The sequence below is a fragment of the Polistes canadensis genome, unplaced genomic scaffold (assembly GCF_001313835.1).
Source record: "Polistes canadensis isolate GaletaPanama2010 unplaced genomic scaffold, ASM131383v1 scaffold_57, whole genome shotgun sequence".
Classification (NCBI taxonomy): Eukaryota; Metazoa; Arthropoda; class Insecta; order Hymenoptera; family Vespidae; genus Polistes; species Polistes canadensis.
Window position 1 is genome coordinate 347,810 of NW_014569604.1, and position 23,839 is coordinate 371,648.

General features: G+C 28.2%; 4 protein-coding genes across 6 annotated transcripts in view; 3 read left to right on the forward strand and 1 right to left on the reverse strand.

Annotated features, from left to right (window-relative positions):
• The window catches only part of LOC106785800 (sphingosine kinase 2-like), an 8,956-nt gene extending 4,367 nt beyond the window's left edge, over positions 1–4,589 (forward strand). The window contains exons 2-7 of the mRNA XM_014746530.1: positions 2,485–2,836; positions 3,111–3,482; positions 3,574–3,824; positions 3,900–3,998; positions 4,077–4,216; positions 4,309–4,589. Coding sequence (XP_014602016.1) covers positions 2,485–2,836; positions 3,111–3,482; positions 3,574–3,824; positions 3,900–3,998; positions 4,077–4,216; positions 4,309–4,497 — 1,403 coding nt within the window. The 3' untranslated portion in view covers positions 4,498–4,589. The remainder of the gene's footprint in view (positions 1–2,484; positions 2,837–3,110; positions 3,483–3,573; positions 3,825–3,899; positions 3,999–4,076; positions 4,217–4,308) is intronic.
• Positions 4,590–6,957: 2,368 nt separating this feature from the next.
• On the reverse strand, positions 6,958–9,907 carry LOC106785823 (ankyrin repeat domain-containing protein 54-like). 2 transcript variants are annotated; one of them, XM_014746574.1, is made up of 4 exons: positions 9,749–9,907; positions 9,300–9,618; positions 8,930–9,198; positions 6,958–8,863 (listed from the first exon to the last, which is right to left on the reverse strand). In XM_014746574.1, the coding sequence occupies exons 2-4, from the start codon at positions 9,609–9,611 to the stop codon at positions 8,422–8,424; spliced, it is 1,023 nt and encodes a 340-aa protein (XP_014602060.1). In that variant the 5' UTR covers positions 9,612–9,618; positions 9,749–9,907; the 3' UTR covers positions 6,958–8,421. The 2 variants fall into 2 exon arrangements, with proteins under 2 accessions (XP_014602060.1, XP_014602059.1); XM_014746573.1 differs by having other exon boundaries at positions 9,300–9,643; positions 9,749–9,906.
• A 116-nt stretch (positions 9,908–10,023) lies between these two features.
• Positions 10,024–18,252, forward strand: LOC106785824 (cell division cycle and apoptosis regulator protein 1-like). Of its 2 annotated transcripts, none has more exons than XM_014746575.1 (15): positions 10,024–10,322; positions 10,902–11,029; positions 11,099–11,370; positions 11,654–11,893; positions 12,061–12,324; positions 12,414–12,639; positions 12,718–12,995; positions 13,792–14,047; positions 15,009–15,074; positions 15,355–15,561; positions 15,744–15,923; positions 16,119–16,469; positions 16,731–17,088; positions 17,164–17,507; positions 17,591–18,252. In XM_014746575.1, exons 1-15 carry the CDS (start codon positions 10,265–10,267, stop codon positions 17,867–17,869), a joined length of 3,507 nt encoding a protein of 1,168 aa, XP_014602061.1. In that variant the 5' UTR covers positions 10,024–10,264; the 3' UTR covers positions 17,870–18,252. The 2 variants fall into 2 exon arrangements, with proteins under 2 accessions (XP_014602061.1, XP_014602063.1); XM_014746577.1 differs by having other exon boundaries at positions 10,265–10,322; positions 15,355–15,555.
• Positions 18,253–21,190: 2,938 nt separating this feature from the next.
• Positions 21,191–23,771, forward strand: LOC106785789 (arfaptin-2). Its single transcript, XM_014746516.1, has 6 exons — positions 21,191–21,484; positions 21,771–21,976; positions 22,099–22,266; positions 22,483–22,804; positions 22,905–23,082; positions 23,168–23,771. The coding sequence occupies exons 2-6, from the start codon at positions 21,775–21,777 to the stop codon at positions 23,318–23,320; spliced, it is 1,023 nt and encodes a 340-aa protein (XP_014602002.1). The 5' UTR covers positions 21,191–21,484; positions 21,771–21,774; the 3' UTR covers positions 23,321–23,771.
• The last annotated feature ends 68 nt before the right edge of the window (positions 23,772–23,839 follow it).

Below are 23,839 nucleotides of genomic sequence, written 5' to 3' on the forward strand. Positions count from 1 at the left end.
TTCATTCTTTGTCCTATATCGGACTTCATGCTTTAAGTGGCTATATAAGATCATTTCCGGAAAGGAAATTACTTCAAGATATCGTATTAAGGCGCCTTTTTCGTTATATATGATGTCGCATAAACTTTCAGAAAAAAGAAACAAAGATCATTGTTAAACTTGCATTAGTGCCGACACTAGCTCAGTTTGGATTCAGAATATAAGTTTTAATTTAAAACTTGCGTCTACAATACATTTTCTTGTTTTTGTTTAATTATTTTTATGAGAATTATTTCATGAAGTTGATTAATATATATATATATATATATATTTCTGATTTTTTCTTGTAACTTTTTTTCATATTCTGTATTTCACATGAAATCGTTTTTCTAAAAGAACAAAAAGAAAGCAAGTTTTTAATTATAGAACTATTAAACTAATTTAACACTTTTCGTATCATATGTATTATCAATGGTACACCTTAAACTTTCCATTCAAACCTTGTGTACCACTGGTAGTACACGCTGACATTTATTTAATGCGTCAAAACGTTAAATGGCTTGACATACGGAACGTATTAGAATGATTTTTTTTTCCCGCTTTTTTCTTCTTTCCTTTTATTTTTTTACCTTTTGACTGGTCCGATAGATAATACATCTATTATTAATAATTGCAGTATTAAGAGTAGTTACATAAATTATTTATAACATGAATCATTAATAGATATTATATTTGAATCTAGCTTATTTTTAACTATCATTAATTTTAATTGTATTATTTTTTGCTGTATTGTTGCATAAAAACAAGATTGGAAAAGATTATTGATAATTTACTTCCGTTAATTATAACAGATGTAATTGGAAACTTCACTGAACGCGCGAGGTTTCATCATTACATTGTGAACATTCTTAGATATTTACGATGCCATCAATTCGTTTTCATTTTATTAATTAATCTTTTTGAACAAAAAATATTTATAATAAAATAATGAAATAATAGAGAGAGAGAGAGATAGAGAACTGAATCGATAAGAAGTTGTTTGTTTTCATATCGTTTCTTTATGATATATTACAAAATTTTATTTTTCGGTTAATAAAATAACAAAAAAAAAAAGCTCCTTACTAATGTTAATTTATTTTATAGAGAATTTTATCTTTCAAGGAAATTTAAGAAACAACACAAGGATGAGCAAAGTATAAATAATTTGTTTGACCGTCATTGCGAACTTTCGACTGCGTAATCTATACCGGGTGAGTCGATGAAAATTATCACTTCAAATAAACCGTTATCTATTGACTACATTAAACAAATATTTTAAACAAAAATTTATATTTTCAGTCGAGTAATTTCATAGGATTAATATATTTTTTTTATTTTATGCCTCGTTTTTTTGTTTTTTGCTTTTCCTTTTTTTTTTTTTTTGGAAATAAAAGTATAAGTGTTACAATTATATACTCAACTATTTTTTTGTAAAGTCAATAAATAACGAGTCCATTTCAGGTAGTAATTTCTATTGACTCAACCTGCCGAACAAAATTATTGGAATAGTATTAATATTTCTTTAAATGTTCTCTATAAATCGTATTGTTCTATCGACTTTTAATGATACCACGTTGAAACGTGTACGGAAATTGTGACGGAAATAATTAATTTTTTAATTTCTTAAACTTGAATTATAGCATAAGGTTTTGACGATCATATATTATTTTTACAAATTATAATCGTGAGACGTACAATTCCACTTGAAAGAATGTTGGCAACTTTCAAAATATAAAAAAAAAAAATGATAATCACGTGCGTTATTCGAATTATGACTTTAAATGTTCCTGTATTTAAGCTTTTGGTTAAAGATGAATAATTTACAAAACAAATATTACATAAAGAATGATACTTAATTTTAACAGATTTACAAAAGATGTAGAAAAATTTGTGAATATTTTTGATCGGCACCGTATTTATAGATAACTAAGGATGGCATTTGAATTTTTTTAAATAAATTTATTTCCCTTATTTATTTGTGGTACTTATATTTTATCGATTTGTTATTCGGAAATGAAATATTTGGAACAATATCTTTACTTATCATTTCTTTTTCTTACCGTTTTTTTTATTCTTCTGGCTTGGTTATAGTTTTGATTTATTTCATCTATGTACTTCGATTATCGTACATTTTTCTTGGATGCAATTCTTGGACATAGTTCGAGTTTATTATGTATTCATATCGCTTTCTTTTTCTTTTCTAATAGCTATATGTCAAGTTCCCTTGCAATACCATTAGCATATTTGATATATGTGATAATATTTTCAAGTAGAAATAAAAGAGAGATATTATTTTGACATAGAGGTAAAAAGAATAAAAAATTCGTATATTCATAATTTAAGTATATAGTAGATCATATTTATCGATTTATTCATTCATCGATTTCTCATTGATTAAATAGGCAGGTGCGTAATAGGAACTCGGAATAAACAAAAGAATATATGTAATTTTTTTGTTTGTTACAGCATGCCCAGATGAAAATCGAAAACTTTTAGTCCTATTAAATCCAAAATCTGGACCCGGAAGAGGCAGGGAAATTTTTCAAAAAAGGATTCATCCTGTATTATCCGAAGCTGAAAGACCGTACGACATTCACATCACTAGATATTCTAATTATGCTCGTGAATTCATTCGTACCAAGGATATTTATCAATGGAGCGGTTTGCTAACAGTTGGCGGCGACGGGATCGTCTTTGAAGTCGTCAACGGCCTTTTTCAAAGACCCGATTGGGAGAAGGCACTTAATGAACTACCCCTTGGTGTTATACCCTGTGGTTCCGGTAACGGTCTGGCGAAATCTATTGCATACTCTAAACAGTAGGTTCTTCCTTCTCTTCTTCCACTAAGGAATCAATACTATTTAAATATCTTTCTTTCATTTTACTTCATATTAATTTTTTAACTGGGAATAACTAATTACCTTGACACCATAGTAAACAGCTTTCACTATTTGAAAGTATCAGGGAATGGAACTACAGTATTTTAAGAAATTTATTTGATAAATCGTATTTATATTATTGCATTTTATAATATTTCAATATTATATGTGTATTTGTAAATAATATATAAATATTTTTTTTTATACTTTCAGAGAACCATATGATTACAATCCTTTACTAATTAGCGCCTTATCTGTAGTAAAATGTAAGAAAGCTCCTATGGATATAGTACGCATTGAAACTCGAAACAAAATATTGTTTTCATTCTTATCAGTCGGATGGGGCTTACTTTCTGACATTGATATTGAAAGTGAGCGACTTCGTGCCATAGGTGGACAAAGATTCACTATTTGGAGTGTAGCACGTTTAATAGGATTGAGAACATATAAAGGGAAAATATCATATTTGCCTTGTGATAAAGTACTGCCAATAGAAGTTGTTGGCAATGGTAAAGTTTGTCATACAGATTGTACAAGTGATGGAAAAATAACACATTCTAGAAGTTATGGAGATGAATTAGATCGGTACTTTTCTAATATTCTATGTATTATAGTTACAATTACTTACTTAATTTCAAAATATAAAGTTACATTTTATAATAAAACTATTTTACAGATATGGAAATATAGTTGAATCAAAAAGTTTCCATGATGCCTGTGACGATAGTACTAATGAATTAGATTTGCCTCTTAATGGTTATAGAGATGATGAAGTTATAACTGAAAATATAACTCTTGAAACTGAAATTGAGGGACGACAAAGGCTAGACAGTTTCTATTCTGCGACTTCAGCAAAATCTACATACTTTAGTACTGGTTCTGTATCAAGTTATCATAGCATAGATGATAGCGATATAAGGGGACCTGGTATATTATTTTTCATATTATATTATAATTTTATGTTACTTGTTAATTTACAAATAAAGTTTTATCGTTTCATAGACGTTGAAAATATAACGACAAGTCAAGTTATGTATGGTCCGTCGTCAACGCTTCCAGCTCTGACTGCACAACTACCTGATTCTTGGGTTCAAGATCAAGGTAAAAATGTCTTATACATTTTCATGTCTTTTTTAATTTTAATAAGAATTTTATACAAACGGAGAGAATTTTTTACAGGAGAATTTGTAATGGTACATGCGGCGTATCAATCTCATTTAGGTCAAGATTATTTTTTTGCACCACGTGCAAAACTAGCTGATGGTATTATATGGCTTTTAATAGTTAAAGCTGGTATTACTAGAGCAAACTTGTTACAGGTAAGTTTATAAATATTTTTTTATTATTTGCAGTATATATATGAATTTTATTACATGGTAAAAAAGAAAATTAATTTTTTTATTTGTCACAGTTCTTATTGGGTTTAAGTACTGGGACTCATGTAAATTGCTCTGGTGTTAACATGATACCTGTCAAGGCTTTTAGAATAGAACCAGCAGATGGAACAAATGGTCACTTAACGGTAGATGGCGAAGAAGTTGATTATGGTCCATTACAAGCTGAAATATTTCCTTCTTTAGCAACAGTAATGACACCTTGACAAGGGTGATTATATCGGCAGAATCAATCAAATAGTACAATCCTTAAATTATAGACTCAAAGTTATAGTGAATAAATTTGTTATAAATCACATACTATCATATCATTAATTAATAAGTATTTTCAAATTTGCATATGGAAAGTCTAGGATATAATATTTTAGTATCTTAAAATGTAATCTATAATAATTTATTACTGTTAATATCATTTAACTATATATTTCAGTAACTTCGTTGTTATGGATTATGTGAATTTTCTACATTTTCTTTTTTGTTGTGTTTTTTCTATTTTATAAATGTTTTTTCAAATTCATTTGATTTTTAATATGAGTTTTCTATATAATATGTATAATACTAAAATTTACTTATATTTTACTAAAATATATAAAATCAGTATTTAAATAATAAATTTAACAGATGGGATATTTTAAGAAATGTTTTTCTTTGAAAGCTATGAAAGAGAATATAGATATGTTATAATAATAGTATACGAAAAGATTTTTAAATCGATATTATAAAAATTATTCGCTTAATCATAATTTATTATAATGTATTCGATTATGCTAGCATATTGTATCATATGTGTTATTGTCAACTTTTCGAATGAAAATATTAAAAAGTATGGCATTGCTAGCATGCAAAATTGATTGTGTATTATAGAAGGAAATTTTCTCGAGATCTGAAAAGTACATACATAAAATATTATATAAGGTGCTCTTTCGATATTCTACATCACTGAAAATCTTTCAAAAGAGAGAATGAAAAAGAGTTAAGTGATAGAAAAGTTAAAAATTTGTACAGTAAAATGTAGTTACTAATGGCACAGAATCTTTGATATCTATTGAAACCAATAATGTTATTTCATATATATTCTATATACTTATCTTATGGTTAGACGATTTTATTAATCAAGTTCTTACGTGAGATATATCAGAAATTGATGTTCTATTCTCTTTTTTTATTGCTCTCTGTATTAGAATCAACATAATTGTATGTGGTTTTATATATATGTGTTATATAATATATATATATAAAATTTAGAATTTTTTCTAAAAAAGATTTAACACCGTTTAAAAGAATTGCAAGAACAACGATAATAATTGACTATGGTGTCATCTTCTTTTTTTGACTCTTTTATGCTATTTACACATCCCACATTTTTAGGATGATGTGATTTCGTATTAAGATAATATGGTGCCAATAAAATTGTTGACAAATAATTAATCATTATAATGCAAAAAAGTTTCAAAAATTCCATCTTATAAATAAAAGAAAACTTGCATGTTGCCTTTATTTGTTGTAATAAAAAAAGGTATTTTTAGATTTTTACAAGAGGTACAAGTTTTACACATTTACATGTTAAAACTATGTACTACATATTATATCACTATACATACATTTAAAGGTATAGAATTTTAATAATTTAAGAAATAAATTATGAGTTACGAGTTTCAATTAAAATTTCTTTAAAACGTTATATAAATAAGGAGATAGTGATTTTTGAATAAACTTCCTATTAATGTAGTATATACAATATGAAAATAATATAATGTCGTGTTAATTATTTCTACCTCATTACTAAAGATTAGTTGTAATGAGATAATCAAGTATATTAACAAAAATTAATGATTTTATGCGATTAATTACATCGGTAGGCAATCTTAAACTAAATAAATCCGGGCAATATTTACTGTTTTATAAATATTTAAAAATATATTATAATTTAATTTAACTTTTTGAAAACTAATGCATTTTAATTGAAAGAAATATATTTTTGTATAATTTATTCCTATATCATTTATTTTACGTACAAGGGTTCTTTTTATATTTATATATCTTCTCTACACAGTAAAGTCCTTAATATTAATAATTATTTTAATTAATTAATAATAAGATTACACTGCAATATGAAAATATATAATGTGCTTTCTTAATCAATAAAATTAATTTTGTCAGATTCATATTCTTCCTATAAATAAAATATTTTATTTTCTATTTGTAATTTATTTATGTTTATTAAATTGTTTTCATTTCTAAATTGGAAATATTATAAAATGAAAATAGCAGTATAACCTTAATAATCTTATTTTCCCATTTATACAAGGTGTATGAAGTTTTTTCGTACCAATGTGAGCGCATTTTATGCTAAAAAAATAAGAAAAAAATGTTATATGAACATAGATAATTTAAAACTTTATTCAAAAGTAATAATATAAATTTAAAAACTGTCTAAATGTGCTATTTAAAGATGTATCTACGTACAGTAAATTCCCGTGTAACGTGGTTAATATATTACGCATTGAAAAATTTGTCTTCTAAAACGCGATTTTTTTTCAATTTTTCTCGAGATAATTAACAATTACTTGATAAGAACATATATATTAGATATATATATATATGGAGAAAATTCTTGTTTTAAAAAAAATTCTGTTTTTTTAAAAAAAACAATTACAAAATAGAGGAAATCGGTAACGATAAAGACACAACAATATAATACTCAATTAATACAAATTTAATTTTTAAATAATGGAAATTTACGTATCTTATTATATAGCGCGTTGTACGAGAGTTTACCGTATATATATATTTTTGTATTATAAGTTGTAGTTTAGTAAAGTTGTTTTATGTTAATACAATCAATATGTACACACGTAAAAGATATTACTTCGGTTATTTACAAGCTTATATGTACGCAGAAAATATTGAAATATGTATGTATCTTTGAAAAGGTGAAAATTACGATCTTAAGCTCTAATCTTAAATAGCAAAAACAGTATAATGTATATAACAAATGTTTCTTTATATGCATATTTTGTAAAAGTTCTTCTAAAACATATTATAAACAATATATAGCATAGTTAAGAGATAATTTACCTTTTACCGTAAACAATTACAAATGTTTCTTTAAAAAAAGAAATTTAATAATACATTATCTTTATTATGTGCCTGGTTTTGTCAAATTGATTAGAAGATTAATAATTATGACCTTACAATATCATAATGAATATAATATACACCGATCCCTTCATTTATGCTGATTGATCGTTCCGCGTTGATTTTTTTTATGTGAACAAAAATCGCGTAAATAATTTACTTCTATAAAAAAAGAACATGGTAAGAAAAACAAGTAATTGTTATAAAAACATTTAAATCGCATAGATTAATAAAAAAAAAAATAATGATATTTTAAACAATCAAAATAAGTTTTATTCGATGTCAGAATCTGTACTGCTGTATGTAAACCTATCTGACTGCATAAGTGCAGGAATAAGTGTAATATACAAGGTGGACCACGAATCGTGATCAGTAGGAATTATTCTTGTTATTGGCAAAAAATTCAAGATTACCTAGAAAAAAACTTGAAAAAAAATTTACAAAACATTTGCTACATACACGTTAAAACTCTCTTGAAACAATGCTATAAATAATATAAATATTTTCGATCGAATTGCTAATAAAAGAGTAATCTTCACTGATTACGATTCGTGGACCACCACGTATAATATAAAGTAAATTTAATATAATTTTTAATAAAAAATAAAATAAAGTAGATAACTGAAAATGATAAACGCGTCATTTTTTAGTTAAAATTAATGACAAGTATGACATTTATAAATCCTTCAATTTTTATTTTTATAGCAATGTAGCAGTAGAATTGATATGAATGTTAAAAATGCGACAAGTTATTTATAATTGAAATTTCGCAACTGACAGACCAGGACTTTAAAATTACAAGTATTAAAATAAAGATTATAATAGACAAAGAAAAAAAATGATGAGTTCTTCAAGATGTTAAACATAACACAGCTACAACTATTGTTAATTCTCATAACTTACTTTGTTTATAAAATGTTTAGTATTCCTATTGTATTGATATACTATGTATAACATGATGGATAATATTCATAGTATATTAATACAAGTAGTTAATTTGTAATGTTAAGAGAATCTATATTAGCCAGTAAATCTTTGACATCATCCTGTACTTGATCAGATGTATTAGATAGCGAAAGACGAGAGCAAAAGCTACTAAGCGTTTCAACTTGTTCAGACATATCTTTTTGTTTTTGTACATATACCATTAGCATACTAATTATATTATGTACTTCTTCTTTAATTTTAACCATATCGTCTTGAAGAGGTTTTCTATAATCTTGCATCATTCTTAATTTTTTCTGCGCTATTCGTAACGGACTGCAACCATACTTATCCAATGAGTGTACATTTGTTCCCGCCCTTAAAAGCAATGTCACTACTGATATATTACTTGCAACTGCTGCTAGATGAAGCGGAGTATTACCTACGATGTCACGTTTATTAGGATCTGCACCATGCTCCAAAAGTAAATTTACTATTGCTTCGAAGCCTCTGCATATAGAAGTATTCAAGAATTATTATTATATATTATTTTGTTTTGTGTTAAATATTATCTACCTGCATGAGGCTAAATGAAGAGGTGTACGTCCTTGTTCATCACGACTATCTGGTGAAACACCAGAGATTAACAGTCTTCTCATTAATTCGATATTGTTTGTGTAAGCTGCAAGTCGCATTTTACGTTCCATAAATTTCTCTCGAAAGTCTTTCCAACCAAAATGATCAGTACGGAGGTAATGTAGTGATCTCATCTTTCTTGGAATAATTTTTATGCTTTTTACTTCTCTTGATACAGGAAAAACTCTATTTGAAGGAGTATAAAACCCCTAAAATATAAATATATTGCACAATTAATACAAAGCAAACGATCATAATGGTTCCATATTATCTAACTTCATTGTTCTTAATAACATGAAGAAACTCTTACCTGTGGCGGATATACAACGAGTTCTCCCGATGTACTGGCACCCGAATTATGACTGATATCAACAAAATTATAATTTCCATGTCTCGAACATAATGAAGATATGGGTAAATTCATATCCATTGACCAAACTGGTTCTACTACTAACCGAGAAGTATTCTGTTTGTTTTCTTGTCCTTGATTTTGACTGCTAATTATACTCGTAACGGTTGTAGAAGTATTACAAGTGATCTGGCTACCAAGGGCCTCATGTTGTACAATTAAACTATCATTTGAATCGTTTCCAGTCTCAACGCCAGAATCTACCGACGTCATATTGTATCTAAATGTTTTGCAATGTTGAAATGCTATTCACACAGAGAAAGAAAGAAACAGACAAAGAAATAGACACGATGTTTATCAAACTCTCTCTATATATATATATGTGTATGTATATATAAATATATATTCACCTGAGTATTTGGAAATCAATCTGTGCCAAAATAATAACAGAGATACTAAAAGACTCGCAAATCAGCTGGTTTTCAATTTGCTTGTACTACGAATCACAGAGAACCTGATAGTTGTTCTTAGTTAGTATAGAAACATGTAAACATAGTAAGGCACCCGAACGTCGAATGTGACGCCGCCTATTTTTATGGGTATTGAACTATACTATATAGGTAATTTTTTGTTATTAATGGTTCTTTTTGGGGAAAAAAATTTCAACGAATAAACAGACTCTAAAACATTAGCCAACATCGATCAAACAAGACTAAATCTTTGATACATATTACTACTATCCGAATATATCCCTTTTATTGCTGGATTTGATAACATTGGTACAAAGTGTGATTTGAAGTCTTGTAAGATTATTATTCTATGCTTGTGATATCCAAAACTATGGCGCCCGAGTGAAAGACGCTTAATCGAGAATACGGAGCTTTAGAAGATTTATAGAAATAAAGTAAAACAATAATTCGAGAGAAATGAGTAATCTTTCACCATTCGGTGGTGGAAAGAATCCACCTTGGGTTCGTAATACAGGTAAGATAATATTATAAGTTAATATAAAATGGAAAAGTTGCTTGTCGTTTCGTGTGCAGAAAACAATGTTGCCAAATTTGTGTTAAAATTTATATAAGTTGAAAAAACTTTTTTCAGGATATTACTTACAATATAATTATAATGAAGTAATTATTCATATTTATAAGTAAGAGACCGTAATTTTATTGAAAGATTGTATATTTTATTAATATTTGAAAATAATTATTCTAGATTTGTATGTTTGTGTGTATGTGCACGCGAGCGCTTGTTAGTGTGTACATGCACACGGGTGGGCGGACGATGTATAAAATGATATTAAAATCTATACAAATGAATGATTTCATTATTTTTTATTACAATGATAAAAATAATTATAATATTCTATTCTCAAAGCTTATTTTTGATATCTCTTGTATGAATTAAATACTACTTTAATTTGGATAGAGTATGTAGCAATGTATTTAATTGTATAATTTGTTATTTGTTTCATTAAATAGAAAGTACTTTGATTATATAACAAATATCAAATAATACTTCACATTTTTATTATATTTTATTTCTTTGGATTTGCATTTATAGGACAAGGTATTCAAAATATTCAACAGCAAATGTTAGGTCAGGCAATGGGTACTATTGGGGGACAACCTATGGTTCAATATCAACAGCAAACACAACAAGTCTATCAACAAAGCTTGGGTTTACAGCAGGTCAATGAAAAATTGATATTATTATCAATTAACACAACATTAAATTTATAATTATTTGTTTTTCTACAGCCCAATATAACAATGGCTTCAATGGCTACTCTCGGTTCTAATTTACCATCTGGAATTGCTGGGCAATTGTATTCACAAGTTGCTACAGTTTCTTATCCGACTCCAAGAGCTTTAAATACAAATGCATTTCAACAGTCTGTAGCTGGTGTGCCTCAACAAGTACAACAGAATGTACCTTCATCATCGCCAAAACAAAGAGTCTTTACAGGAACAGTTACTAAAGTACATGATAATTTTGGTTTTGTTGATGAAGATGTATTCTTTCAAACAAGGTGAGTAAAAGAAACTGATCAATTTTAATTAAAATCATTTAACACGTTCATACTGAGATGTGCCACCAGTGGTACATGTATGACTCTTCTATTGGGTGATTTGTATCACTAGCAGTTCATGTATAGTTGTTCCACTAGTATTACAAATGTTATAGGTAAACCATATAATTTGCTGTATCTAATGGAGAAAATTGCAAGAATTTGAGTTGCTCGGTGTTGAAACATTCAATATACGGCCCTGTTGTGAATGTGTTAAATTTACTTCTAATCATTTGTATTTCAGTGCTTGCGTAAAAGGTTCTAATCCAATAGTAGGAGATCGTGTACTTGTAGAAGCATCTTACAATCCTTCCATGCCATTTAAATGGAATGCTACAAGAATACAAGTATTACCTATGGTAAATAATAGTAACAATACTAATACACAGCAGACGAATCAAGGTAATCGACAACAACAACAAGTTAACCGACCATCGGGAACTTATAACGCCGTACCTCCTCCTGCAGAAAATTCAAATAATAGGTATAAGTGATTTAATAATAAAAATTTCCCTGAAAAATTGAAAAAATTGGTTTTATACCACTGAGAGCAGGACACGAAATAAATAGCATTGACCGTATCTAATAATATTTTTTCTTTACATTGATATTCTGCATTTAAATGTTGAAAAATAATTTTGTGATTGGAAGGTTTTCAACTGCCACAACAAATACAAATATGACTAGTAATCGTAATAAAGTTGGGAGAGTTAGGGAGAGATCACCGCGTGAACGTAGGAATGAAGAGGAAGAGATTGAAAGAAAGCGACGTCGAGAAGAAAGAATTAGAGAACGAGAAAAAAAAGAAGAACGCAGTCCATCGAGAACTAGAAGAAGTAAATCTCCTAGACCTCGTAGACGTACCAGGGTAGTGCCGCGATATATGGTTCAAATACCAAAAATCGCCCTTGATTTGTTAGTAATCTACACGTTACCATTTCTTACCTCCACGAATTAATAATTATCAATTAATCTTAAGTAATATTATCGTTTATTAATTACAGACCTGAAGCGGATGTCCTTGAAATAAGAAGACGTTATCAAAATATGTATATTCCTAGTGATTTCTTTTCGACTAACTTTAGATGGGTTGATGCTTTCCCACCACATATGCCATTTACCCTAAACAAACCTTGCTCTTTTCATGTTATGCACAAGGATGTAGATCCATGTACAGAAAATGCTGCAGTACTAGAGCCTACTGATGCCGATTATCTCTTTTCTGCAAAGGTTTGTTAAATTATATAAATTAATTAATTAGCAATTCACTTGTCTTGTATTTTATTTTTTTTATTTGATTTAACGCAGGTTATGCTTATATCAATGCCTGCCATGGAAGAAATTTATAAGAGATGTTGTGGAGTCTCAGAGGACAGAGACCCAGATCGTGACTATATACATCCCACACGCCTTATAAATTTTTTAGTAGGCTTACGAGGTAAAAATGAAACAATGGCTATTGGTGGACCATGGAGTCCTTCCTTGGATGGGCCAAATCCCGAAAAGGATCCTTCGGTATTGATCAGAACGGCTGTCAGAACCTGTAAAGCACTTACAGGGATAGATTTGTCCAGCTGCACTCAGTGGTACGATTTTGCAAATATTGGTATTCTTTTATGTAACGTATGTTTAAATTACAATTACAGATCATTTTTTTTTCTTTTTCTTTTTCTTTTTTAATTTTTATATTTCTTTTTATTCATTTTTTTTTTAATCGAAGCTCTCTTTTTTTGAGCAATGTGATGTTTACAAATTTTTCTGCCCGTTATAATGCACCATTGAAATATTCGGTTATTGAATTTCCATAAGTCATTATTATGGTAAATTTCGATTTCAATTTCTTTTAATAATCAGTGTCATGTTGCCTTCTTATGACTTCGAACTTGTACAGTTCGCAAAATTACATTGTACATAGTTTTCTTGAGAGAGAAGTTACTAAAGTTTAATTAGCATGGCGTAGCATTAAGATGCGTCTACGACAGGGTATACCGTTCGTGATCGAGAAAAAAAAGAAAGGAATGTAGATTGTAATAAGTTTTTCACTTGATAAACTAAGATTGTAGCTAAATCTCTACATAGGAGGTACGTATTTATTTTATGCACGACCAACCAACGAAGATTGCTGTGCACTGGATCCTGTTTCAAGCACCTCAACGATGAAATACGAGCAGTCGCGGCAGACAAATCATCACTATTGTTCAATTACTGTTGTGATCTACTCATTTGTGCTTTCTCAAAATGGTCTACGTTGTACGCTGTGCGTGGCTTTGTATGCAGTGCGTGGGCTTAACGAACAAGCGAACGATCACTTAGCATATAAGGCAAGGCTAAGCAGCATTAATCTGAGTTGACGTTTGGGTATTGTTTTTCCTTGCGGCACAGGTACCGCTTCCTGGAACTCTACTACAGACGTGCAGAAACGACCCACAAGTCAGGGCGAGTGGTGCCCTCGCGCGTTGAAACCGTGATACTATTTCTCCCAGATGTATGGAGCTGTGTGCCTACCAGATTGGAGTGGGATGGGCTACAACTCAACTATAAGAAACAACTGGAACGAAAATTGCTGCGTGCTGCCTCTAACCCCGACGATTTGGATGCTGCCAATGACACTGATGAGGCTGCCGTCGCTGATCAAAAGGCACTGCCAACATCATCCCATAATATTTTTACCTTTTTATTATCTTATTATGTATACATGCAGCTGTTTCCTACTACTAAACTGAATTTTCAGTAGGCGATAATTGCTCATCGATCCAACTTGTATTCCAATTCTTTCTTTGAGAATCTATATTCTTTTGCGATTACTTTCTCTACTTAGACATTTTAAAGCATATTATCTATTCAGTGAGAGATTAATCATAGATATAAATTCTATACATCGAAAAAAAAAAAGGAATGTATTGAGATGTTAGTAGCTTTACGTTATAATATTTTTTAGTTTAGTTTCTTAACATTTGTTATAAGGAGGAATATATTTGGCATTGTTCATAGTAAAAATATATCCATAAACAAAAAAAGATACTATTTAACTATAATGTTAATTAATATTAAAAGTCAATTTTTACATAGAATTAGTAGCATAACAGTTTTTGGTAGTTCTCTTAGTTTTCTTATTATCAAATAATTATATTAGATCAGGTGTAAAAATGATCGATGGGTAATGTATTGCAGATTCTCCCTTAGCCATTGGCAGTTTCATTGCATTAACAAGAGACGCAAGCAAGCCTAGCTCGGAGAAGAGCACAGCTGAGCCATTCCTATTCCTGATACCTTCACCTCTATCATTGATAAATTATTCATTCATTTCATTTGCTCATCGTTATATACTACTACATTACTGGTAATATCCATAACCTATCAACGACACAGACACCAGAGCCAGGACACTATGAGAATTTAGCAGTTATTTAAGTCATACTTGAGGGACATCGTGAATGAAGAAAGGTGTATCATTACTATGTGAGAGAATGATTAAAGAGAAGAATGGCGAAAGAATGAAGAGGGAGTGGTTTCGTTTCGTTATAGGGGCTGCTTCTGTTCTGTAGATTCCTATTAATCTTTTTTACTTCTACAAGCTAATATATTTTTTCTGTTTTCAGGATGATATGGCACCAGAAAAGAAAGATCCAACCCATTATTCTCAGCTGGACCCAAAATCTATGAATGTATGTTATTATTTTATAAAATGATAATTATATTTAACACATTGCGGACCATTGATGAGATATAATACCATCTCGATCAAAAAAATAGTAGATGATTTTTAGGAATATTTGTCTCGAAAACTAAAAATGCTATTAATATGTATTTTTTTTAATTTTATTTATTGACTTTAATAGTCAATACTGAGTAAATTTAGAGAAAGGATGATCAGTCCGCAGTGTGTTAATATTTACTCATTAATATATGCGTATATATATATTTATATTTTTTTGATTGACAAAGGTGAATGATTTACGTCAAGAATTAGTTGCACGAAATTTAAGCTCTAAAGGGCTAAAATCGCAATTACTTGCACGTCTTTTAAAAGCTATCAAATTAGAACAGGCTAAAGAGGAAGGACGCCAAGATGACGTAGAAGATAATGAAGATACATCACCACCTCCAAAAGAGGATGACGAAAAGAAATTCAAGGAAAATAAAGATGTAAAGGTCGAACATAAATGATGTGTATATATATATATATATATATATATATATATATATACATACATATATACATATTTATTGGAAGTATTTAAGATTAAGATGATTTTATTAAAAGATCAAATAACTACATAATATAATTAAAAATTGAATGATATTTAAGTGTTAGTATGTACGTTAATTTACAGCATGACGAAGATAAAAGAAAACTATACGAACGCGAACGAGCCATACTTGAGAAAAGATATACATTACCAGAATCTTCTCACATTATTGTTCATCCATCTAGATCAGCAAAAAATGGAAAATTTGATTGTACAGTTATGTCATTGAGCGTTTTACTCGACTACAGACCAGAGGACACGAAGGTACATATAAGTCCCTTATTTGCTAAATTAATTAATTCCACAAACTAAAAAGTAGAGAAAATTGATAAAGTTACAATGTTACTGTGAATTAGACTCATATTATCCTTTTGATTTATTATTCACATTTACTGTTATTCAATCATATATTAATTATATATGAATTTGATTAATTTCAAATATTTCAAATTTTGACAGGAACATTCGTTCGAAGTATCTTTATTTGCCGAATTATTTAATGAAATGTTAATGCGAGATTTTGGTTTTCGCATTTATCGATCGTTATGTAATTTACCTGAAAGACCTAAAGAAAAAGATGAGGATAAAAAGAAAGATAAAAAAGATGATAAAAGAGACGAGAAAAAAGATGATAGAAGACGTGAAGATGATAGGAAATGTAATAAAAAAGAGGAAAGGAGAGACGACAAAAAAAGAGAAGGTAGTAAAGATAAAAAAGATGATAAAGAAGCGAAGAGTAAGACTGATGAAAAGGATCGAGATAAAGAAAAGAATGATGATGAAGAAGATGATGACTTCGAGGAATCTGAGGTATTTTAATGCAAGAAAAGTTAACACTTTCTGAACCAATAACGTAGTCATATATCATTCTAAAATCTTCAACTTTTTAGTAACCATTCATTAATTTTATTATATTAGTACTTCCAACAATGAATTATTTTGTAGAATTTAAAACTACGACTGATTATAAGTAATATAAAGCTGGTCATGAAAGATTTAATTGAAATTAGTTTGATTCATTGATTTGTTGTTTTAATCTTTATTAACAATAAAATAAACATTATCTTGTAGGATGACGATTCGGTTAAAGACGGTAAAAAAGATAGAGACAAAGATGGAAAAAAGAGAAAAACAAAACTATATACATATGATCCTTATTTACTTTTATCCTTTGTATATTTTGATCAAACGCATTGCGGATACATATTTGATAAAGATATAGAAGAACTTATTTATACTTTGGGACTGAATTTGTCACGAGCACAAGTTCGTAAATTAGTACAGAAAGTGGTTACTAGAGATTCCTTGCATTATCGAAAATTAACTGATAAAGCTAAAGATGACAATGGGAAAGATGAGAAAGATGCAGATAAAAATGACAATGGAAAGACTCAGAACGAAGAAGATTTATTGCGTTCATTGGCTCTTGGTAAATTTAACTATCTTTTAAAGAATTTTTCTAATATATTTCAGTTTTTATAACAAGAAACTTCTTTGTTTTTAGGTAACAAAAAATTATTACCTGTGTTCGTGTCAAGCGGACCACCTTCTAAACGTGCTAGAAGAGACGATAAATCTACAGGAATAACTGAAGAAGAATCGATACCGGAAGGATTTGTTTTATATAAAGGTTCTTTATTAGACGTTGAGAAATTAATTGGTCAATTAAAAAGATCTGAAAAAGCTCGTGTAGATACAGAAAATCGTATGATAGAATTGCAAAATGAATTAGGAATTGTTAATGAAAAGTCAGTAAAACAAGGAAATAATTTAAAGGGTTTATCCGAAGATCTAAAGATTTACAAAGATAAATTAAGATGTACAGATGAAAAACTTAAGAAAGTATCGGTAAGTTCTTTTTAAATTTAATAAGTTAGACGAATGAAAAAATATATATATAATATTTAATAATATTTATCATTTCTTTACAGACTGAATGTCATAGTTATTTAACTGCAGTAAAAAATATGTATCATATAGCTTCAAAAATGATGCAAGGTGACAACAAAAAGGTAGAAGTTGTGGAAATACAAGATGAAAAAATTGTAGCAGAAGTTAATGGCTCTGAGATAGAAAATAAATGCAAAATTGATACACGATGGGGTGATAGTAAAAGTGTAGTAAAAGAAGAAATCGAGAAGGATAGAAAATGTGACAATAAAATTTCCAATAGAAAGGAAATTACGGAAAGCGACAAAGAGAAGAAATAAATGGATATTGTTTTTCATAATGATATACATAAATACATTGAGACAATTTCATAATAAAGTATGATTGTGTTCAACATTATTAGAAAGCAACTATGATATTAGAATTTAACTTTTCACATGAGAAAGTCAGTGAACAAAAATTCAATTTTATAACAATTTGCACAAAGTGGCAAAATATAGGAAAATTCTTGTTATACTAAACGACTGATATATAAATGAATCAAATGTTTAGTGATTAAAATAATAATAAATGTAAAACTTATTTATTATTATTTTCTGCTTGGAAACTATTACCTTTTATTTAAAAAATAAATTCGTGAAAATATTAATGTAAACTTGATCTGCCATAAAGTGCCGGGTGGTAATATATAAATAATTTTGATGAACGTTTGTATTTAATTTTACATATATCTATACAGTACCTTTTTTCTTTTTTTTTTTTTTTGTTATAAAAAAGAAGGTGCCAGAATTCACTTCGTGTCAAACTTTTTATTTAAGAAAATTATATTCAAATATCATTTAAATTAAATTTAAATTTAAATCTAAATACCATATTTTCTCATTTGCTTACTTTTTTCTTATTTCTTTCTTATTTATTCTTACTCTTTCTTTAATATTTCTTAGTCACTTTTGAAACATTAAAAATACCGTAAAGAAAGGTATTGGGGCGCCGTATATTACAAAAAGTATTAAATTGTTGACGAATTGATTAACTAAACTTTCACATTGAATAGAAATATTTAATGTTTTATGTTAATCTTTATATATTTTTATACCCATACACTGCACTTTATGTTTTTTTAATGTAGTGGCTAATTAACTTGATATCCTTTGCATAAGGTTTCTTTCTTGGTACATACTTATTAGAGTAATTTTTGATTTTTGTACATGTAATATATTAATATTGTTTTCTAAGAATGACATATGTATAAACCATATATATATATAACAAAATAAGAAAACGATTAACTGGCTTTTATAATACCAATGAAATTGTGTATATTATGGTTATATACAAGTAGTAATGTAATTTTAGTATTATGCATTGTCGAGCACGTCAATTGTATATAAAAAAAAATCTGCCATCTAAATTTTTATAAATCAGCTTTATGCGTGATTTAATCTTGAATTCATATAAGTGAGTGTGGAAATTTAATTAATTATACTACAAAAGATATATGCAATAATCTATATTTCATCTTTGTACGTGATCTTTTACTATTTAACTAGACAAAACTTTATTCTTTTTTCGTGTAGTTTAAGTTTTTTAGTCCCATGAAAAAATTATACCGTAATAGAAATCGATATTATACGAATTAGTTACATAATACATAAAATACTACATTGGCTCAGTGAATATCTATTCCAACTGTATTTTACATCATAGAAATATTTATTTGCTCAAAGCACGTAACGAACACAACATATACCTGTAGTATTTTGTACATAACTGTTTAATTCGAAAAAAATTGTAATACAAAAGTAGCAAATATTACTCTAAATTAAAATCAAATTGCATAGAAAGAAAAGAAAATTATAATCAAGCAGTGAACTGTGGAGTATATAATGAAAATTACTAAGTGTGAGTAATAAGAGTAAACGGTAGTAAAAAATATAAAAAATTGAATAAGTCAGTAATTTTACTTATGTCCTTTTTCTTTCTATATATATTATACTTTTCTTAAGATAATTTTCTTATACCTTTACTTGTATTTAGGAATAGAAAGAGTTGAAACAGATATTAAGTATATACATCTAAATAAGAAAGAAAAACATGTTTAAGCAGCATACTGTATTTACAACAATGAATGTAAACGTATTTACAAATGTACAAATTACAAGTAAATTGATTAATAGTATTGAAGTATGAATTTATTGTTTCCTACCTATAATATATTTGTAATGATGTATGTCTTTAAAATTTCTTACATATCTATAAATGTACTGATAAAGATTTCACAAAAATCAGTTGTGTAACCTTTACGTTAATATAAATTGTGGAATAAACAAAGTACATTTTTATTTCAATTAGTTACTTAACAAAATCTAAACTATTGACTTAATAAATAATTTTTAAAAATCAATTCAGTAATTTCTGTACGGAGATTTTCTCGAACAATAGAACAAATAAACTGTCTCTTTATAATATTTTATATATAATATATTATATTGATATAGATTAATATAGGACAAAATATATAGATATAGATGAAATAATTATGAGGATTTCATTTTATATAAGAACCGCAAATGTAATATCTTTACTTCATCAGTATTCAATTTGACGACACCTTCTTGATTGTCAATCGAAAGTAAAGTACCCACAGTTTCTCTTTCTTCTCTTATAATGACTTCATCTTCTACGCAATTCTACAAAATTGTTCTCGTATAATTCTTTGCTGTTGTGCGAGTGGAGGATCTGGATGAGAACTACGAATGCGTACTTCTATGTCTGTTATGTGCAATTCAGTGTTATTAATGTTTCCAAACCCTACTCCAATGTTTAAACCTGTTCCAGGAGTTTGTGGATTATAGAGACTTTAAGCGTGCTATCGGTCTGTAATCCATTGGCGATGGAGTAGTAAATGCTCCATGAGGACTCGTAGTATATCCAGTTCCATTTGTAGCAACATATGGTGGTTGCACCACGTGTACAAAACTTGTCACAACACTCGTCACACACGTGCATATCACGTTTCATACCACGTGTCACACCACTTAATCATACTACTTGTTCGCACTACTTGTTAACACTACTTGTTTACATTACTTGATTAGACTACTTTTCTCTTACGACTTACCAGCTTCAAGTACTAACGACGACTGACATGATACTAAAAAAGACAGCGGGATAAACCAGGTTAATATATTGATATAGACGCTCACGTTTGTATTTATAGTTAATCGTTAAATATAAGTATAGTCATCTGTTATTAAATGGCACTCCCATACAGGGGATGTCTCTTATGGTTTTCATTGGCTAGAATGGTAGGCTGCTTCACGCTTTTACCAGACCTAACTTCATACCACTCGTATTATTTTTATTCATGGAAATGCTCACACAGCTAAAAAAAGCTGAAATTTCTCAGTAAATACAATTTTACTTCAATAATCTAAAGTACAAAATAAAATATTTCATTTTTGATTTTTAACAGTCTTTAGTCTAAAGATAAATTTTAACAGATTAAATGATCAACAAATGGGTGGCAAGTAGTTTCTCTTGCCACTGACAGCTAGATCGATTAGGATTGGTCCAAGGCTACCAACTTTAATAATTGATATAATATTACTATTACAGAATACTATATAATATTTTATATTTCAACGTTAAATATGAATAATGAATTAAATTGCAATAATCTATAAGTTATTTAATGTGATAATGAAATAGTGATTTTATTTCAGTTGCTAAGATTAGATGTTTTTTTTACTTCGTGGCGTCTCCGCTATGAATGGTTCCGTATTTACATCTATTTCGTTCATGTTTCGCTCTTAATTCGTTGCCAATAGCTTGAAATAGTTTAATGGAGGAAATGTGTACGTAGATTGAGTCAGTAAAGGATTTACAATTTTTTATGTGCTAATAATAGTCAGGAATAAACAAAGAAAATTATTGTAAGTATTAGACGAAAAATTATTTTAACTTAATTTTTCTATATAGATAATATTAAAAATATTTAATTCAAAATTATAATTCAACATAATCGAATATAATGTCAAGAATAAACGTCAAAAAATATTTTAAGATAACATTTTATGATTATCGCTTAACACAATACATTTTATTTCCTTTACGATATGATAACATAAAATAATAGAATTATAAGTATAGTGAAAAATTAATTTTGTTCAATTATGATATAGATAATCTTATTAATTAATCATTTATATATTTTTAAAGTGAAATGTCACAGATTACTGTAACGTCAAGCGTAATGGAAAGAAGCATTCATGAAATGTTAAAAGATGCTCCTTCATTAAATGAAAGTGATAGTGCTGTTCATTCTGGAACACCACCACCACATGTACCAAATAATTGTACCGGAGATAGTTTACCAAGACCAGCTACCATAAATTTAACTGTAGGTAGCTCGGTGCCACAAACATGTATGTATATATTATTTGTTATAATATTTTTATTGACATTAATTATTAAAATGCGTAACAGTAGTTAATAATTCTTAAAATTATATAAGGAAAGTTTTAAAATAAAATTAAAACTTTAACAGCAGTCAATGTATCTCCAAGTACACCTATCCAAAATGGAGATACGCAAACAATGCGTACAGCTCAAAGTAAAATTGAAAGTATTAAAAATTGGAGTATTTCTACATATAAGTGTACAAAACAACTTATGTATGAAAAACTTGGAAAAACATCACGCACTGTGGATTCTGGTAAGTTTTTATTGATTATTAAATTGATATAAATTTGTAAAAATTACTTTATATCATTGTCTTTCAAAGTAACTACTATTCCTTTACATATTAGTTTTATATTAACATTATTTTAATATAATACAACTCATATGTAATCCACACATTTTAATAATATTAAACTACAATATGTACAATATATTATAAAATATAATTTTATTAATTAAATATTTCTAGAACTTGAGAGTCAAATTGAATTATTGCGAGACACTCAAAGAAAATATTGTAATATCTTAAGATTATCTCGGGCTTTAGCCTCTCATTTTCATCATGTGGTACAAACTCAACATGCTTTAGGAGAAGCGTTTTCTGAATTAGCACAAAAATCACCTGAATTACAAGAAGAATTCTTATATAATTCAGAAACACAAAGAAATTTGACTAAAAATGGAGAAACACTGCTAGGGGCCTTGAATTTCTTTGTATCTTCTGTAAATACTCTTTGCAATAAAACTATGGAAGATACTTTACTAACAGTACGTCAGTATGAAATAGCACGGTAAGGTGGCAATTATAAAACAATTTGTCTACATTAAAATAAAACTTTGTGGAAAATAATATTCATACATATGTAGTTAACGTGCTCTATTATGTAACAGGATTGAGTACGATGCATACAGAACAGATCTTGAAACACTAGCACAGGCTATAAAATCAGATGGAAACAATGCAACAAGATTAGAAGAAGCACAATTGAATTATGAAGAACATAAACAACATTTTGAAAAATTACGTTCTGATGTTTCAATTAAATTAAAATTTTTAGATGAGAACAGAGTATGAATTTATTTTAATAAATATGTAATCACATTTTTATTATACATCATTATATAATATTCATTTATCTCTCTTTTCTTTTCAGATTAAAGTGATGCATAAACAATTACTCTTATTTCATAATGCAGTATCTGCTTATTTTTCTGGGAATCAAACTGCATTAGAAGCAACACTTAAACAATTTAATATTAAAGTTAAATCTCCAAATTCCTCTTTACCATCATGGTTAGAACAGTAGTCTTTGATAATGTGTATTTGAAGATCATGAAGAATATAAGAGAATGCATTCGTCCACACGAATCTCCTTTAATACAACATACAGTAAAGGTAGGATTCCTAGATATCAGAATAGTTACTCGTACATATTGAGCTGCCGAATACTTTATCAGTTTAAATCATTTATAAATCAGGAAAATGTATTATATGATGTAAAAATAACAGACTGAATTGTATTGATTATAGTTTCTCTCTACTAAGTCATAAAAAACCATATTTAGTGTCTATGCAACAACTTTTTGAAAATAAATGTCCTACCTTATTTTTTTATTAAGTGAGATTCCATAACTGATATTTACAATCACGTATATATCAAATTCTCCTTAATGAAAGAAGATACTGGATATTTGTTTTCAAAAAGGTATTAAATACTACGAGTAATAACCCTAAAAACTCCATACATTTTTTATTTCTAACTTATTTGCTTATTTAATATATTTTTTATTTAACTTATATATATACATATATATATATATATAAT